The following is a 21,114-nucleotide window of genomic DNA, read 5'->3' as shown; positions in this document are numbered from 1 at the left end:
GGGCAGCCCAACAGTATTCATGTTGTCAGTTCCTTCCATCACTACTTCAGACATTGGTCGAGTCCAGGCCACATTGCGTTGTGGCACTTGTGCATTCTCGCTGGTGCCATACATGATATTAGGCAGGTGTACCAGTTTCTTTGACTCTGCAGTGTTTAATCAGTGTGTGTGTTACTACTTTTCTATATATTACTGAGCAAGTTGGCGCACTACATAGCACACTGGACTCCCATTCAGGACGATGATGGTTAAAACCAATGTCCGACCATCCAGATTAAGATTTTCCATTATTTCCATAAATTACTCCAGACAAGTGCTGGGATGATTCCTTTGAAATGGCACAGCCAATTTCCTTCCCATCCTGAATGCAAACCAAGCTTGTGCTCTGTCTGTAGAAAAGGAGAAAGATTGGGTTTAAGCTAGTCTACAGATTAGCTTGAAAGTAAGATATCTGCATAAGTTTGTAGCTCTCAAATAGGTCCCTTAAAATTCTGTTCCATGGCAAATCAGTCGTGACATTAGTACATAAATTAACAAATAAAATTATTTTTATATCTTCCTTATGGAATGAGCTTTGCACAGTGTCAATTGAAGAGTAATAAAGGTATTTTTCTCTTCTAGTATAACAGCTATGATCATCGTACTCACCTCAAATCCTGATTGAATTATTATGATGAAGTTCATAGGCTAATAGACATATTGTGAAACAGTTAATATGAAAAATTCCTTGAAAAGGTATTTACAAGGTGTTCTTGGTAAACATGACATATTATAGAGTCGGATATTGATAACTTGTTGTGAATCAACTGAAACAGTGATTATATGAAAGGGTTTCAGTCAATAAACTTATATTTGTACATCATACTTTTCCGCTAGTGACCACTAGTTCTTGCCTGAACTCAATCCTCTAGTCATCATCCATGAGTGGCATTTTAGCCTTCACTTGAAATATGCTGTAGTTATACTGTTCACAACAGTTAATAAATGTAAATGAGTTGTTCTCAATATTTCCAATAAACTTAAAATATGTGGCTAACTGAGGAATGGTGCTAGTGGATCAAGCTTAGCTAGGGTATATGGCATGCCACAAGAATGGATATTAAAAAGAATGTAACACTATTACAAAACTTGCCAAGTGACTTGGCAGTGAAGATGGAATCTTACACAGAAAAATGATGAAAATGGCAGAAAATCAGAATTTAGACACTGCAGTGTACACTTGGTTCACGCAGGTACAGTCCATAAGTGGCCCTTTGAGTTATGAAAAAGTGCTTCACTGAATAAGAAACTTGGGGATAATACTGACTTTAAAGTGACTACTGGCTGGCTTGTTGCTTGTTGTTGTGGTCTTCAGTCCAAAGACTGGCTGGATGCAGATCTCCATGCTACTCTATCCTGTTCTTCCCTCTTCATCTCTGAGTAAATACTGCAACCTACATCCTTCTGAATTTGCTTAGTGTATTCGTCTCTCATTCTCCCTCTATGATTTACTTCCCTTCAATACTAAATTGGTGATCCCTTGATGCCTCAGAAAGTGCCCTACCAATTGACAACTGATCCATTCTTCTAGTCACATTGTACCACAAATTGCTCTTCACCCCACTTCTATTCAGTACATCCTCATTAGTTACATGATCTACCTATCTAAACTTAAGCATTTTTCTGTAGCACCACATTTCAAGAGCTGCTATTTCCTTTGTGCCCATGTTTCACTTCCATACATGGCTACACTCTGTACAAATACTTTCAGAAAAGAATTCCTGAAACTTAAATCTATACTTGATGTTAACAAATATCTCTTCTTCAGAAATGCTTTCCTTGCCATCACCAGCCGACATTTTATATCCTCTCTATTTCGAACATCATCAGTTATTTTGTTGCCCAAATAGCAAAACTCATCTACTTCTTTAAGTGTCTCACTTCCCAGTCTAATTACCTCAGCATCACCTGATTTAATTTTACTGCATTCTATTATCCTCATTTTGTTTTTGTTGGTGTTCATCTTATATCCTCCTTTGAAGACACTATCCATTCTGTTCAACTTCTCTACCAACTCCTTTTCTGTCTCTGATAGAATTATAATGTCTTCATCAAACCTCAAGGGTTTTATTTCTGCTTCATGGATTTTAATTCCTATTCCTAATTTTTCTTTTGTTTCCTTTACTACTTGCTCAGTACAAAGATTGAACATCAGGGATAGTGTACAACACTGTCTCCCCTGCTTCTCAACCACTGCTTCCCATTTGTGCCACTCAAATCTTGTACTGGTTTTTTCTTCCTGTATTTTATCCCTGTCACCTTCAGAATTTGAAAGAGAGTATTCGAATCAACATTGTCAAAAGCTTCCTCTAAGTCTACAAATCATATAAATAAGATAGGCTGTAGAGTCACTATTGCCTCAAGTAGTCCTACATTTCTTTGGAATCCAAACTGATCTTCCCTTAGGTCAGCTTATACTAGCTTTTGCATTTCTTTATAAAGAAATCGAGTTATTATTTTGAAACTGTGCCTCATTAAACTGATAGTTCATATTATAACTTCAAGTTGAACAAATATATTTCAAAGACAATGCAACACATGAAAGTCACAGATCAAGTAAACAGAGTAAGATGTGTGTCACTTTAACAGTCAAATCATAACTGAGTCCAAGTCTCGCGGCTGCTGGCTGGGTGGCCGCTTAGGTGGCGCTGCTGCTGCATGGCTGGCTGACAGCGCCACATGAAGAGGACGCACGTAACTGCACAACGGCACTTTGAAAGATTGGCGAGTCACCACAGTTCACTAATTTTCACACCGGTCAGCACCTTCTTTCTTAGGAATTGGAGTTATTACATTCTTCTTGAAGTCTGAGGGTATTTTTCCTGTCTCATACATCTTGCTCACCAGATGGAAGAGTTTCGTGCATGGCTGGCTCTCCCAACGTTATCAGTAGTTCTAATGGAATGTTGTCTACTTCCAGGAACTTGTTTCAACTTAGGACTTTCAGTGCTCTGTCAGATTTTTTATGCAGTAACATACTGCCCATCTCATCTTCGTCTACATCCTCTTCCATTGACATAATATTGCCCTTAAGTGCATGGCACTTGTACAGACTCTCTGTATAAACCTTCAAACTTCCTGCTTTCCCTTCTTTGCATAGAACTGGTTTTCCATCTGAGCACTTGATATTCATACAGGTGGTTCTCTTTTCTCCAAAGGTCTCTTTAATTTTCCTATAGGCAGCAACTTTATTACTCCCAGTGATATATGCCTCTACATCCTCACATTTGTCGTCCAGCCATTCCTGTTAGCCATTTTGCACTTCCTGTTGATCTCATTTTTGAGACGTTTCTGTTCCTTTTCACCTCCTTCATTCACAGCATCTTAATATTTTCTCCTGCCATCAGTTAAATTCAATATCTCTTGTGTTACCCAAGGATTTCTACTAGTCATCATCTTTTTACGTACTTCATCCTGTGCTGCTTTCACTATTTCAATTCTCAAAGCTACCCATTATTCTTCTGGCTGGATTATGCACTTTATATCTAGGCATTGAATTGGGGAATTGGACACTCAAGGTGAAGAACTGTTTGCTGACACTGAATCAGAAGATTGTTCCAAAGAGACTTTAAATAAATTTATCACCAAGTGCTATAACAAAAAAATATCTACAACATAGATGAAATTTCTTTGTATTGGAAGAAAATGCCAACAGAATCACTAGTTTCCTAGAAAGAAGTGTCAGTTCCTGGTTATAAGGCAAGAAAACCTTGCATCATTGCTATGGTGTGCAGAAATGTTACCAGAACACATAGGCTACCCTTTCTGTTCATAGGGAAACCCAAACTTGACACTGTTTTATGGGAGTAAAAAATAGTTGGTCACCTACAAGAATCAAAAGAATGCAAGGACAGATGCAAGCATTTTTACAGAATAATACCACCCTGTATTTATTTCTGAAGTATAAAAGCAATGGCATGCAATTGGTAATTCTGAAAATGTTTTTTTGTCCCCAAGTCATCCCTCAAAATGTTCAATGCAAAGACAAAATGGAAAGTCTAAAGTTATTTTCTTGCCTCAGAACATTACTCCAGTCCTCTGGCATTAACTTGTAGGATGCTGTGCACACAGTAGTAGACGTTCAGACTGCTGTTGAGGACACTACTCTAGCAAAACATTGGAACAAACTCCTTCCATCAGATGAGCACCTCACTGGAACTGTAGAACCACCAACCATACATCAGTATTGCAACAGCATGGGCTGGTTAAAGGATCTTCAAGATTTGGAGATTATGAACAGAAAAACATTCAAGCCTGGTTCAAATGGGATACCAATGCTCCTGGTTATCGATTACTGACAGATGATGAGGTCATTGGTAACGTCATCTGTGACATAGATGCTTGCAGTGACAAAATAGAGGCTAGTGATGACTGTACCATTAAAGAACTACACAGTGAGGAAGTTTTTCACTGCCTTGCAAACTTGAAGAGTGTGACGTCGTGCAGCTGTTGTGTTTAAGATGTGCGTGAGATTTAGTGACAATAAAAGCATGTCTCAGGTCTGGAGAAAATATTAATTTAGAACTCCTTTTCATAGATGGTAGGGATGCCTTAATAGAAAATGAGTAATTTATGTAAGCTAGGTACAGTATTTGTAATACATACAAAAAACATGCACTTTTGGAATTAAGACACAAATCTGTTTCTTCATTTCATAATCCTCCAACGATAGTGGTACTTTTTTTTCTAGAAAAGGATTAGTTATGTAAAAAATCTGTTATCTGAACACCCCCAGCCCCATATTGTTTTGGATAATTGATGCTCTACTTCACTCACTACTTGCTTTTATGCAATAATACTACCCTTATAAATGATCGTTTAAAACAGAAAATTATGTCATAAATATGAAGAATATGTTACGATTTTTGTCTGTTTCTTTCAAACATTCATAATTATGTGAACGACAATGGTTCCTAAACTTGTTGTTTGAGCTACTCAGTTATACATTTCTTCCACTTCAAGGTTTTCATCATTACATTCACCCAAAAATTAGAAAAATTCTGTACTATTTACTAACTGCCATTCAGAGATTAAAATGCATATGCCTACACCTTCCTTGGAAATACTCTAATTTTTCCTGTCTTATGACAAAAATAACCTAGACAGTATTCATCTATATAGATCTAAAAATGGATGCAAAATACCCAATTTTTTAGTGTTTCTTCTTTGTATTCTTCATTATTACTGGCTAAAGTGCAAACCTCAAAACAGAAGCAAGAAATGCTTGTAATGCATACACACCATCAAAACTACTGTATATGATTTAGGGACCTTGCCAGACATGCAAATGGAAGATATGAACATGTCAATCTGTGTGACATTGCCTACATCCAGCAAGTGAGCCTCGAGCCACCAGTACAATAGGCTGGTCAAATAAACTTCTGTAAATTGCAAATATAAGACCAACCAGTGGCTAGATTGCTCTCAGTTGCTATAATCCAACTTTTCCTAAGCAAGTGAACTATGGCCACCACTGATGTTTATGTGGACAAATTTACAACTGTGTTGTATAGTGCTTTGACAGCTGAGCGATTGGTTTCCAGCCCCTCTAGTCACAGGTGGAACTTTGCTTCATGTTATAATTTCAATACACATGCATCATAAAGAAGTAATGCTTGGATTTATATCATATTCAAACAGAAACTATTGCACTTTCATTTCTATCAGGAACTAAGGTTTATATTAATTATCACCAAGTATTATTGTTTGATTTCATGGACTAATAGACAATTGAAACCTATTGTTACAGAAAGTTTATTTGTGTTTAACAAACTGTGATGACACTATATTTGAGCTTACAGTATGTGACCCACGAGAATTTCATAGTTCAGTTAAATTTCTGTGACTGCCTTTCTTCATAACCAGGATAAATAAGTAACAATATGCAGCCAGTATTTCAGCAATATGCCTTGGGTGAGGTGGTATTTTCATTCAATTTTTGTTTTGTAATCTTACTTATTTCTTGAAATTTAATTTTTGAGCCTTACATATATTATCTGTGCTAATAAAATAACTGCAAGTATCATTATAACCTTCTTCATCTCTTTCACAGTCTAACTGTGAATCACAGTGATATTATTCTCCACTTTCTAGTGCTTCTTCCTCACTGGGTAATTAATGTAATATACAAGGTGTTTCTCATCACCATTTAAAAATTTCCAAAGTGATGTAAATGATGCTGAGTGAATTAATTTAAGACACATGGGATTGCAGATGTCACAAAATATCCCAAAAGTGGGTGACAAATGTTCAACAGATGATGTCACCACCTGGAGTACTTCATTGTAGATGCACCAGTTGAACCTATCAGTTTGTTGCACCTGCTCATCTCAACCCTACTCAAGTATTCCCGTCAGTGTGGTTCTGGGCTCCCATGCATGACTTCAGTGCACGGGGCTCAGAGTTTGAGTCTTGTGTCTGGCGAGCAGTATTTTTTCATTCCATTAAACAATTATGTGTTTACATTGAAGTAAGGTTTATTATTTAATTTACTGGTCTTGCAGTCACCACTCATTAATACAAAGTACAATACAACAAAAACATACAATATTCCATCACAAGTAAATGGGTATAAGCTTCCACACTGCATTGCAACCAGTAAATGATTTATGTTTTCTTTACTACATAATTTTTGTAAACAGATAAAAGGAGGAAAAAGGAAAGAAGCACAAATTAAAAACAGCTTTTACTTGGTTACAGAAAGGACCATAAATTTGCAAATTCAACATTTACAACAGACCACACTCACAAAAGATGTCTGAAATTTGCACTGTTTGCTTTAGTGCAAGTACTACATCACTCAATAATCTCTTCATGCCATAGGCCAACTGCTGCATGTGCAATGAGGTATGCCATCTGGTGATGTCAGATGTTCAGTATTTATCATTCCTTTTTGGGGTATTTCCTGACTTTTGTAACTCCATGTGCCTTATATTAAATTACTTGTCTCATGATCATCTATGGCACTTTTGGCGCTTTTAAATGGTGATAAGATTCACCCTATATTCAATGTAGTTTTCAGATACTATTCTTATAAACATATAAAAACATGCTGATCATAACACTTTGATCATAACCAACAAAAGGAATCACAATTTGAACTGAGTAGCACTTCTGGTAAAATAATAATAACTTGAAATTAAATTATTTATGTGATCAATCTCATGGGATTGATCACATCAGAGTATTGTAGTATACCATGTAATAGCATGGATGAAAGAGAATATGACTTACTCTGTTCAGTGTTTAGGGCAATATTGAGTACATCAAAGGTGCAAATGTCAAGTACTGTTGGATGGCAAAAAGTGGAATACTTCAAACTCCCTGATTCAAAATTTAATTACCACAGGTTCAGAATTAGAGAACCTTAAGAAATGTTATTATAAAGCACATCTAGGATGTGATGCAAGGCATACTGCCACCCATCAGCAAACATCTCTCTTCCAGATCCACAAAACCAAAATCTCAGGACTGGAATCAATTGCCAAAAGTACTTCTGAACTAATTTATCGCAAGTATGATTGGTAGCTGGGAGAAACTATTTTGTCTGCTGAACTTTTGTTGTTGTTTAAGATAGTTTCCAGGTTTCTACTTATTTTTAAATTGGTAGTTTTTCAAAATACATGGAGTCGGCTCTGTTCAGTTTCTGGAGTCGACTCGGTTCAGTTTCATACATTTTGTGATTAATGGTTTATCTTGTTCTGTGAACCTTCAAATACTCTTTTCAAGTTATGCACATTAATTTTTTGAGGTTTTTTTATACACTAGTATAGTAATAGCATGTCAGATGACAAATATTTTTGTCTACTGTGGAAGTGATTTTAGAAACTCACAGTAACAACTTATGTATTCCAGTTGGGGATTCCTCTGATGTATCTGCATCTGTATGTATTGCAGTAGCAACTCCCAGTGAGCTACTACTACTAGCATATAATGGAAGACCAATGTAGTGCTCAACATCCTGTGGTGTTGGGAGAGGCCATTGTAGCAACTCTTCCTCAGATCTCCGCAGGATGCTAAGAGGTGGCAGTGGTGAAGGCTGTTGGGCACTGCTTACTTCTACCTACTTGTCTCTGTATCATACAAAGCAGATCAAGTTCAGAGGGCTGCAGATTTGTTTGAAAGGAAGAAGGGAATGAAATAGAGGTTAGTGTCTAATGTTTAGTTGAAGGTGAAATCACTAGGTGCAGGACTCTAGCTTATGGTGGATGAATGACAAGGATGGAGAGGCTGGATGTGGTCTCATTAAAAGACTCAACCAAATATTTTTGTTGCATGATCAATAGAAATTATGGAAAACCTACATTGTGATGGAGAGGCAAAAATTGAAACCACTTGTTCCATGTGTGAATCTAATACCCCATGTGCATGCTCTCCTTTAGTCCTGTATGAAATTTGACAGACTGCCCAAGGATCTCTGAGTATTTACAAACATACTGGCCCTTATCAATCATGGGCCAGAGAACTAAGAACCACAGGTATGCTGGAGAGAGGACACAGCTATTGCCACAGCAAATGTAGCAGCTGGTATTCCATGCAATCAGGAAGTCATCCGGCCATTGCCATGAAAGATAAGCACAACATGGGAAAGATGCAGTATAACAACAAACCCCATCAAAGCCAAACTGTGTGACACAATGGCATAGTACACACCATCATGGAGGTTGTCCAGACAGCAGGTGAAAAACAAAGTAGGATTACCTCAATTCAGGAAAATTTGTTATCCACAGAATGAGCTACCATTGGTAACACTTTGTTGATAATAATGGTTACAACTAAAAATAGTGAGCAAATTTAAAGGAGAGGAAGAGTGGGCCAGTGTATGATTAAGTGAGACAATATGGAAGTAGCACATGTTAATTCTTTCACAAGATGAAATGGTTAGTTGTAAGGAATAAAATGATTTTGTCAACATTTTATAAAATTTTAATGTATAAGACAGGCACAGGGTCTAAATATTTTAACATTCTCAAAAGAGACAATGACAGAAAAAAAACCATGGTAAGGCTCTACACATCAAGTGGCACAGTTCGTCTAACAAATGTGCCTGGGTGAATAGCTGAGCATTTGGTGAATGGCTGTCTACCAATAGTGAAAGTGCAATGAAGCAGTCTGGTAGTAGCAGGGGCTCACAGTGGCACTGGCATAGATGTAAAGTATGGTGCAGTAAGGTATTGAGGGGTTAATGCAAGCAAACACACTTCACCTACAATAATTACTGTTCTGCTGGAAGCCTTAACAGCAGCATTATTTGTGAATTTCCTGTTGCATACATTTCAGGAGAAACACTGCTTTGACCTTTGTTCTGTTGTATTATACTGCATTTCTTGTATTGTATAACATCTGAGTTTGCCAAGGACAGTTACAGAATACAGACATGAAGATAAGTATAGTCATATACACGGTGCTTATATTTAAACTTTCCCTAGTTGAGAGATCCCCCACGAAAACCTAGTGAGCGTACAACAATGAAACTTAGTGGAAACATTTGTAAGGATTTGTGGAAGATGAATAATTTGTAAATCATTTAAAGAAAGACATTTAATTTCCACATTATAGAGTAACATCTGTTAATTACACACCATTTTTATGTTCCAGGTTACAAACGTTTCTCAATACTATGACTATTTGCTACCAATACAGCCTGGAACTGTATTAGGGATACCAATTCATAATTGTTCGTATTACTTTTCAAACGGTGGACCATGAAATGTTCAGCTGTTGTGACACAGCCTGTGAAGTGATTGAAGATTGCACATTGCATCCACAATTCTCAGCCATATAACAGTAACTTCTTCAACAATCTGGACCACAATTGTCCATCAGCCTCTCCCAGGAGCAATTTCCAAAACACCAGTTAATACAAACTTCCTAATAACATTCTTCAAGAAAGAGGTCCTTACCATATTCCTTTAATGTGTCCATATTCATGAAGAATATGCTGCTTATTTTGATAAAACAGCTTTATGAGTGAAGCCTTGCTCACCTAGTCCAAGCTCATGTTGACAGGCTGCTACTGTAGTGCAAACTGATGCTTGTGTTTCAATCCTGCTTCACCATACCAGTACCAACACCTAACAACAAGTCATTACACTAGCACTACTAACAATGCAAATCCTGCAGCACAGAGCCTGAACATCATACTTATAAAGCTGGGTACCTCTACACTAAATAGTTTTCCTTCTACACTGGCTTGTCATCCTCAGCCCACAGGCATCACTGAATGCAGATATGAAAGAGCATGTGGTCAGCACCCTGCTCTCCTGGCCACTGTCAGTTTTCATGACCAAAAAAGCTGCTTCTCAACAAAATATCTCCTCAATTGACCTCAAAAGGGCTGAGTGCACCCCACTTGCCAACAGATGGTCACCAGTTCAAGTGTTAACCAATGCTTACAGCATTTCACTTCAGTGATCTGACTGGAACTGATGTTACCACTGCAGCACGGCCACTGATAGATAATTATACACAAAAATAATTAATTAAATGGTTAATAATTTCTTGTAATTTACCCTAAATTTTAATATGGCATCAGGCATAGATAAAAGGGGATTCACATTGCATAAGGAGAATAGTGTACATGTAATTTTCTACATTTGTATGAAGCAATATTTTCTATCAGGCAAAATCTCATTTTTTTAATTGATTCATCTGTGGTTTCTTGGTAAATACTGTATATCATATTAACTAAATGAAAGACTCTTTTAGTCTTGCTTCAAAAACTTCATTCTTACTGTATGACATAGGTTTCGGGAAAATAGGTTTATAACCTGAAACCTAGGTCATACAGTAATACTGAAGTTTGTGAAACAAGGTTAAAAAAGTGTTTCACTTAGTTAATGCAAAATCACATTAGTTCTTGATGTAATCAAAAACAGTGAAAGTATTCCTAGCTAAACTGTAAAACATTGTGTGGTTTTCAGAGTAACAGCTTGTTGTTATGCCTATCTATAAGTAGTCAAACTTCACTCAAAATTGCCAGTTTGCAGTTAGATAGCTCACAAGTAAGAACTCAAGAACTTTAACAATTAATAGCTTTTGGATGATTTCTGGAACCTAAAGTAATTAACATTTCACTCAACCTGTACTGTGACAAGCAAGAGTCAAGAATCTTATTTACATCAAAACTAGTCACAGTTGCACATGGTGCTTCCCATTATAGACTTGCTTAAAAGAACCATCAAAGTGTAATCTTTTGCTAGTGAATTACTACAGAAGAATGCTAAGTGCACGTTTTGGCGTGTGTAAATGTGAAATGTTCTTTGTCTGCAATATAACTTCACTAACATAATTATAGAGCAGATGTGGTTCAATAAGCTAGCAAATTTCTGTAATTGACAAATTGGTCACTGTTTCTATACCAAACTTAGTGAAGAGCAAGTGAGTGTGTTAGTTCAATGTAAACAAGGGTGTTGTGTACATCTTTGAGTAAGAACCTTCTTGCACTCATTTATACTTTTCAGCTTTGTGCCAATCAAAAGGGATGCTACTGAAGAGAGACTATGAGAACCAGGTTAATACTGGTACAGCTACAGTAGATGGTACACCTTCCATATGAGTTCCTTAAAGAATCATGTACTGAAGTTCATAAACATCTTAACTACTTATATTAGCTCAGATAATTATTTACATAACTAAAATTAGGAAAGTGCACATAATTACTGTATACCTGTTCACCTGTAATTAACTTGAAAACACCAATACATCAGAAAAAGTAACTCAATATGTGTTTATATTTAGACATTAATGAGGATAAACTTTCTCTCCTTCTGATTGCTTCTCGGCATATTCAGTTGGTGCCCTGCCTGGCATTGTGTGATTAAAGGTGGATGCAGATACTGTTTCAGCCATAGCTGACACAGACACTCCCATTATCCTCTGTTCTGAAAACCTAGAACCATGAATAAGCATGAGACAATCTGGGCAACAGTGTGTGAAGGAGATTGTTTTCTTAGCCTTTATGTTGCTTATTCATTTATATTCTACACCAGTTAAAAATATAAAGATCCTTGGATACCTGTTTCTACATATGTCAAATATAAAAAATGGTATTTTGTGTAGGAGGGATAATACGAGTTCAGGTTAATGGCAACTCTTAGCCTCATCTTTCATAAACAACAGAAATTTTACAAAAATCATCAAAGTATGTCAGTGCTTCCCTCATGCAATGACAAACACTTACATATTTCAAAACACAATTGGCAGTACTAACATTATTATGGAGAGGATAGTAAAACAACTTACACTCTTCCTCTTTGTTTTTTACACGGTGTTTCACAGAAGGAGGAAGCAGTCAATACAATTGCTGCTTCTCCTACAGGAGACCTATTCACTTGCTTTCCTCTTTGTTATGAATGCCCAGAACCACTGAATAGCCTTAGATAACATCGTGAAATGTCTGCACTGCAAATTGTCACTCTTTGTACATTAATAGACAATGGTACTATGAAAAGACAGAGCTTTCAAATGATGTGTGTGTGTGTGTGTGTGTGTGTGTGTGTGTGTGTGTGTGTGTGTTTGTGTGTGTTGTTCTGGGATTCTTCAAGGCTAGCCAGACTTTGGTAAATCTTTTTGCATTTTGTGGACGGCAATGTCATCACAAGTAAAGCCTAATTGCCACAAACATCCTTTTCTCACTGATAAACATTAATTGTGAAGTTTTTTTCAGATTTAGTACTGTTAATTGAATCCACAAAATGGCACAAATTAGTGTAGTGAGCCCCAGAATAGTTTTCAGATGACACTATTTTGAAGAGAGCATGTCCAGGTGAGGGGTAATCAATAAGATTTTCATGTTATTACCACTACTTTCTGTAAGTTGTTTTCTGAGTCATCTATTACACATTGTGGTGCTCTTTGGTTTTTCCCTTGATCCACAACAAATTTGAAAGCGTGCTGAAGAATGAGTAAGCTGTTGCCCTTGTGTGTTTCCTTGATCTATAATCATGTGGAAGCTTATAGACTTTTAAGAAGCATGAATAGTCTATTACAGATTATTTGGTGCCTCTGTGGTAACAGTAAAAGGCTACTAATGATATCTCCGTCTATTGTATCTAATCTTCAGATCTGCATAAAGTTAGCTGGATAAATGTATCTGCTTTGAAGAGGATCTGAAATTCTGGAAAGAGAGAAAATGGTTTTAAAAAGATTTTTACCTTTTATGTGATGTCAGTTCCATTTAGGTGTCATCTCGGCTTAAAATGTGTCTAAGGAACACAGTTCCAACAAAGTATTTCCAACTGTGTTAACAAATATATGTATGGTAACCTTGCTGCTGCAACATTTTACCATATCAGAAAAATGCAAATTAATGATTCAGTTGTTCAAAAAACCTGAATACTGCACTATATTACTGTAGCAGAATGCTACCTTGCCCAGCATTTGAGTTTTCACACTTTCGTAATATAACGTACACTGATAGAAAAAATTCAAAATACAAGGAAAGAATTGTGTGACATAAACAAAAGTTGGTAGGCAAGTTTCGACACCTGAAAGATGATGTCTGTTCAAATTTCATGGGAACTGCATAAAAATAGCACTTACAGTATCACTATGATGATGCAGGTTTGCTTTAAACACATGCTGTAATGGTCTAGAGTGTTAGGTGACTTTGAGATTGAATGTAGTGAGAAGATGTTAGTCAAGAATGAATTTAAGGCAACATAAATGTCATTGTCAACACCACATTGAGTTTGAATAAGGCCATGTAATAGGTCTGTGAGAAGCTGGATATTCCTTCTGAGATATTAAGCAAGATTTGTCAGGAATGTAACCACTGTAGATCATTGCTGGTAATCATGGTCACAAGAATGTATAGTCGCAAGAAGACCAGGCTCAGGACAGACACTTGGCACTAGCAGGAGGAAACACCTTTGTGTTCAGCAGAAGGTCCTGGCATATTGTGCTGCAATTTTAACAGTACTCTGAGCACCAGTTGGCACAACAGTGACACAACGAACTGATACAAATCAGTTACTTCAAGAACAGATGCCCTGTAGCCTGCATTCCACTGACCTCAAACCACCACTATTTCTGACTTAAGTGGTGTCAAGCGAGAGATCATTGGAGGTAAGTGTTGAGGTGGCAGTGATGACCATGTGCTGCTTAGATAGAGGCTACTTTAGGTCCTGCAACCAAACTGCACAACCCCTTCTTTGTGTTGTGATTTTTTTCTGTTAGTGTATTTTAATCACAGTATCATAATATTAAACCAAGTTTAAGAACTGCTTACAGCTTAAGAAAAATAGTTTTTACTTCTTTAGAAGATTTTACAACTCAATCCATTTGGACAATCAATAAAAGGTTCCATGTATCGGAAGGGTGCAATGTTTCTAAGTACAAGTGAAGGCCAGAGCTGACCTTCATTATTGTCTGTTTCATGTGAAACAACACTTTAAAACTTAGTGTTCCCAGTTGTTTTCAAAGATTGTTTCTACTGTTCCCAGTTGTTTTCAAAGATTGTTTATACACTGCAATGTGCAACAGAACTCATATGTATCTGTAAATACAGAAGTTGCATGTCAGTACACACATTCCATCGGAAATTAAGAGCTAGTTTTGCAGACCTTCGGTCAACTTGCAGTTTTTGTTATAGGCCTTCATCATTGCAGAAAGGCATCTGTGCAGGCCTGTGGCCTGTTATACTAAGGAACAGACATAAATACATGTTAACTAACAAGGGAACGTTCTCAAGTGCCACTAAATGATCTTGATGAAATTTGGCAGGTATGCTGAGGGTGAAAATTGATGCAATACTTTTCTTCTGCCCAGTTTCACTTTTAACAAGTAAAACACACCCCACAAGGCAATTTGGTAATTAGGTTTTGAGGTACTTTCATCAAACTGATGATATGTAAAAAAATGTTTCTCACATGAAAGGTAATATGTAGTTAACCTTCTTGGGAAGTTTATAATTAAATTTTACAAAAATTTGAAGTTTTTCAGAATACCCCACCATCATTAATTAATTTTCAAAAGTGGAAACTTTTGTTAACACATAAATAAAAGACGTTTTGAAGCTACAAACATCCATGTGTAATAATGCTGGTTTTTAGCATACAGTTTTTCGAAAGTAAGTAATACACAATGTGCTGTCAGAGCATTTTCAGCAAATATAATTGAAACATGTAAACATTCATTATTAGTCCAGTTACTTATTTCACTTATATTTCTTTCATGGAGCACAACAAATAATATGTCGGGATAACCAAAACATTGATGCTGTAACTGAAACTAGATTTCCTTTGACTCATATTCAAGAAAATCTTACAGGGAGCTCTCATAGTACATCCCTAAATGCAAAACTAGCAAAAATTAGCTATGTAGTAAGATTGTTTTGCAATAACACCAGTGCAGAGTTTGTTTGGGCTATATACTTTGCTCATGTACATTCATCAGTGAACTGCAGTATCATTTTCTGGAGAATGTGAATCAAACCAAGACAGTTTTCAGGAAACAGAAGCCAATTATAGGAATAATTAAACAAGCAAGCAGCAGAAAATCATGCAAAACTAACTTTGAAGATCCAAAAATTTTACACATTTCTTGCATTTATATATTTAAAGTAGTATTGCAAGTCAAAAAAATGTAATGAGAAAAGAAAACACTTTTATGCAAAACATAATTGACCATGATTACAGTACCAGATAGCACAGTAATATACATATTAACCGTTGCAACACAATTTTTTTCCAAAAAAAGGTTTATACCATGCAAGAGGAAAAACTAAGTCACAAATATCCAAGACAAATAAAACCTCATCTTGAAGAAAAAATTTAAGTCTGTGACAGCTTACCTACTGCAAAACTGCTTTTATTCAATCTTGTGGTATTCTATGCACAAAACCATGTAATTCATACTTTTAACTGTGGAAATAAGTTGTAAATGTACAATATGTAGTCTGATTTGTTATTATTCACTTTAGGGATCCGATATGTTATAAAAATTAATAAGATATGTTTGACATTTGCAAAACAACGTCTACAAAAGTTATTTTTGTCAATTACCTGAACTGGAGATTCTGGAAGGGTTAGTGAAGTTAATCAGGGAATGTTACAGAATTAGTGATGACAAGATTGTTTGTTAGATCAAGGAAGGAGAAGAAATGGGGACATTACACAAATTATATGGAAGATAATGATGATTCCATATTTATAAAAAAATTCCGTACCAATACTTTTCGATCTCATGCTTGAGAAGTTGGAGCATGTAATTGAAATGTGATACAAATTTCCTAAAATAAAACTTTTTTTCTGTAACAAGCATTATAGACATTAGATATTGGTACTTCGAGAAATACATTCTGTTGTGTTATTTATGTAAATGAGGTATATAGAAAGACCATTTATGCCAAAACAGTGTGGCTTATAGATTCTTTTGCTGAAACTAAAGGACTGTGTGTAAAGCCTTAGCTACATTAGAGAGAAAAAATGCTGGGACCTAAGGACTGAAGAAATATATACGTCATGCTTGTCTCTTGCCTTTACTGGTTTTATGTTTCCTATATTTATTTTTATGTTACACAAAAGAGAAAGTTATTAGCTATAAATCAATAAAGAGTGCAAATTTTCTGAAGAGTTCTTATTCTCCCGGTCATATATAATACCAACCAGTATTAATTGTTAGTTTTTTTTATTTATGTATTTTTTTGTTTTTAAAAGGGATTTATGATGTCAAACTGGCCGACTGGGAATAGGATAGGTACCACAGGACATTTTAATTCCCACTGTCGCTGAATATAAGTTTGACAGCTTCCATTACAAAATATTGACTTTTTAATCCCACAGACTGAAATACAGTGATGTGTGATAGAAGAATGATGCGTGAATATGCCTGGCATCTCACTTTGTCACACTTAAGACCAAACAACTTGTTTTACATTTTCTCAAACATGCATGTTTTACATATCAGACTCTTGAGAGAGATGTGCACTACAAAATGAACATAATTTTCAAAAACGATTTTTTTTAAATTTTTTACTTCCTAAGTCAAATGCTCAAAGACATTTTTGCCCCGGCTCGGACTATCTTAGATTTGGGGTTGATTCCATTAATCCTACCTGGTAAGCATCCCAGACTGCTCAGCAGTACTCCAAAAGATGAAAGACAAGCGTAGAGTAGGCAATTTCTTTAACAGTCTGTTACATTTTCGATGTGTTCTGCTAATAAAATGTAGTATTTGGTTTGCCTTCCCCACAACATTTTCTATGTGTTCTTTCCAATTAAAGTTGTTCATAATTTTAATACCTAGGTATTTAGTTGAATTTCCAGCCATTAGATTTGACTGATTTATTGTGTTACCAAAGTGTAATGGATTCCTTGTAGCACTCATATTTGGATGACCTCATACTTTTCATTATATAGCGTCAGTTGCCAATTTTCACAACATACAGATATCTTTTCTAAATAGTTTTGTAATTTGTTTTGATCTTCTGACAACTTTACTAGATCATAAACGACAGCACGATCTGCAAACAACCTAAGACGGCTGAGCAGATTGTCTCCTAAATCATGTATATACATAAGGAACAGCAGAGGGCCTGTAACACTACCTTGGGGAATGCCAGAAACAACTTCTGTTTTACTTGACGACTTTCCATCCATTACTATGAACTGTGACCACTCTGGCAGGAAATCACAAATCCAGTCATGTAACTGAAATAATATTCCATAAGCACGCAGTTTCAGTACAAGTCACTTGTGTGGTACACTGTCAAAAGCCTTCTGGAAATATAGAAATACTGAATAAATTTGAAATCCCTTGTCAATAACACTCAAAAATTTGCATGTGTAAAGAGGTGGTTGTGTTTCAGAAGAACAATGTTTTTTAAATCTTTGCTGCATATCGACATTAATGATATGGGCTTATAATTTAGTGAATTACTCCTAGTAACTTTCTTGAGTATTGGTGTGACCTGTGCAACTTGCCAGTCTGTGTATTGCACATAAATAGGAAAATAAATCTGCCACTGTGTACTACACCACTGATTACAAACTATGTGAAACAGTATCTGCCATAAAGTATATACGAGTAGCTATCTTTATTTTGTTTTATTTAAACGTCAAGTTTCATAGGACCAAATTGAGGATCAAATATCCAAGGTCATGGAACATGTCACGACATGAAATTACAACTTAAAGATAATAAAAGATAAAAATAAAATGTTTATGAAGAAAAAAAAAGGTCAAGCAATAAGTATCAGGAAACTCAGTCAAAAATATAACATAAAAATGATTTTAATTTTTCAGGAACTCCTGAAGAGAATAGGAGTGACCCATGAGGAAATTCTCCAGTTTCAATTTGAAAGCGAGTAAATTACTACTAAGAGTTTTGAATTCTTGTGGTAGCTTATTGAAAATGGACGTAGCAATATATTGCACTCCTTTCTGCACAAGTGTTAAGGAAGTCCGATCCGAATGCAGGTCAGATTTCTGCTGAGTATTCACTGAGTGAAAGTTGATTATTCTTGGGAATAAGCTGATATTGTTAACAAGAAACAACAGTAAAGAATATATATACTGAGAGGCCATTGTCAAAATTCCCAGGTTAATGAACATGGGCCGACAAGAGTTCCGCAAACTTACACCACTTACTGCACAAGCCGCCCATTCCTGAGCCCAAAATATCCTTTTAGAGTGGGAAGAGTTTCCCCAAAATATAATACCATGCAACACAAGTGAATGAAAATAAGCAAAGCAGACTATTTTTCGTGTTGATACCGTTTGAATAGTAAAAATGGCAGCATTAAGTCTTTCAACAAGATCCTGTTTGTGGCCTTTCCACAACAGTGTATTATCTACATGAACACCTAGAAATTTGAACTGTACAGTTTCACTAATCATATGCCCATTCTGAGAAATTAAAACATTAAGTTTTGTTGAATTAAACTGTAAAAAACTGGGTCTTACTGCGATTCAGCGCTAGTTTATTTTCTACAAGCCATGAACTTATGTCATCAACTGCACTGTTTGAAACAGAGCCGATGTTGCACACAACATCCCTTACTATCAAGTTAGTGTCATCAGCAAACAGGAATATTTTGGAGTTACCCGCAATACCAGAGGGCATAACATTTATATAAATAGGGAACAGGTGTGGCCCAAACACTCATCCTTGGCACCTTCACTTGACTGTACCCCACTCAAGACCCCACATCATAGTCATTCTCAACACTGTGAACAATGACTTTCTGCTGTCTGTTGTTAAAGTAAGCAGTGAACCAGTTGTGAACTAGTCCCCGTATTCCGTAATGGTCCAACTTTTGGAGCAATGTTTTGTGATCACACAATCAAACACCTTAGCTAAATAAAAAAAATATGCCTAGCATTTGAAACCTTTTGTTTAACCCATCCAGTACCTCACAGAGAGAAGAGAATTTTCAGTTTTTAAACGACTTCTAAAGCTGAACTGTACATTTGATAGCAAATCGTGTGATATAAAATGATCAATTATCCCCACATACAAACCCTTTTCAATAACTTTGGCAAACACTGATGGCATAAAAATAGATCTAAAATTGTCTGTATTATCCCTTTCTCCCATTTTATAAAACAGCTTTGCTACTGAGTACTTTAACCGTTCAGGAAACTGACCTTTCCTTAAGGAAAAATTACAAATATGACTAATTACAGTGCTAACATGTGCAGCTCAGTACTTTAATATTCTGCTACGCACTCCATCTTATCCATGAGAGTCCTTAGCCTTCTGTGATTCAATTACTGACGCAATCTCCCTCATGTCAGTTACACAGAGGAGTATTTCAGGCATCAGTCTTGGAAATGCATTTTCCAAGAGAGTTATATGATCCCCTGTAGAAACTAAATTTTTATTTAATTCACCAAAAATGCTCATAAAATTATTGTTAAATATTGTAAATATATCTAGTTTATCAGTACCATAAATATTTTTACTACGAACTGACTCAATGTCATTGACCTTGTGCTGTTGACCAGATTCACAACTGACCATATGGTTTTAACATTATCTTGCAAATTAACTATTTCATTTGCACACCACATGCTCTTTGCCCTCCTAATAACATTTTCAAGCATCTTACAATACTGTTTGTAATGGGCAACTGTAACTTGATTGTGACTACTTCTGACATTTTCATATAATTCCCTCTTTGTTCTGCACAATATCCTTATCCCACTAGTCAGCCACCCAGGCTGCCTCTTACCCCATTTGGAACGTTATAATGGAAAGTAACTCACATAGAGCATGAGAAATGTGTTAAGGACAGCAGTATATTCGTTATCTATGTTATCAGCTTTATAAACACTGTGCCACTTTTCCTCCTTGATGAGTTTTAGAAAACTCTCTACTGCCATTGGATTAACTTTCCAACATAATTTGTAATTATATGTGACATTTGTTTGAGAATAAAAGCCTCTTAATGTTAAAAATTGTGTATCATGGTATGAAAGGCCATAACTCTCTTACTAACAGAATGCCTATCTAGTAACGAAGAATGAATATAAAGATTGTCTATGGCTGTGCCACTGTTCCCCTGCACACTGACAGGAAAAAACACCGTCCACATAAGACCATATGAATTTAGGAGATCTACCAGCATCCATTTTCTGGAACAATCATAATCAAAATGAATATTGAAGTCGCCACATATAACTAAACTCTATCACATCCTATAAAGTGAATCAAGAACCCAATCTAACTTGAGCATAAATGCTCTAAAGTCATAGTTAGGGGACCTATAATCAACAAAAGTTAGAAGTTTAGTTTCATTAAATTCAACTGCCTCTGCTCAACATTCAAATTTCTAGGCGTGCAGTCCGGAACCGCGCGACTGCTACGGTCACAGGTTCGAATCCTGCCTCGGGCATGGATGTGTGTGATGTCCTTAGGTTAGTTAGGTTTAAGTAGTTCTAAGTTCTAGGGGACTGATGACCACAGATGTTAAGTCCCATAGTGCTCAGAACCATTTGAACCATTTGAACCAACATTCAAATATCTGTTCAGTGCAGTACTGTGGTATGTCTAGGGACTCAAATGGAATATTAATTTTTACATACATGGCCACTCCGTCACCTCACAAGGAACTCCTTGATAAACAGCTAG

General features: G+C 36.1%; 1 protein-coding gene across 4 annotated transcripts in view; it reads right to left on the bottom strand.

Annotated features, from left to right (window-relative positions):
* LOC126470586 (uncharacterized) overlaps nucleotides 1-21,114 on the bottom strand; it is a 95,332-nt gene that overhangs the window by 40,838 nt on the left and 33,380 nt on the right. Inside the window, exon 4 of one of the 4 annotated variants that reach the window (XR_007586254.1) lies at nucleotides 11,708-11,929. The exons of 2 other annotated variants lie outside the window; for them this stretch is intronic. Coding sequence is in view for 1 of the 2 variants with exons in the window: in XM_050098541.1 (XP_049954498.1) it covers nucleotides 11,782-11,929 (148 nt within the window). In the remaining variant the exon portion in view is untranslated. Of the gene's footprint in view, nucleotides 1-11,021; nucleotides 11,930-21,114 lie in introns of those variants that run through there. One more of the 4 variants, XM_050098541.1, reaches the window with a different exon arrangement.

Source organism: Schistocerca serialis, chromosome 3 (assembly GCF_023864345.2).
Source record: "Schistocerca serialis cubense isolate TAMUIC-IGC-003099 chromosome 3, iqSchSeri2.2, whole genome shotgun sequence".
In the NCBI taxonomy this organism is placed as follows: Eukaryota; Metazoa; Arthropoda; class Insecta; order Orthoptera; family Acrididae; genus Schistocerca; species Schistocerca serialis.
The sequence above is the reverse complement of the archived record's forward strand: the minus strand, read 5'-3'. Positions and strand labels throughout refer to the sequence as shown.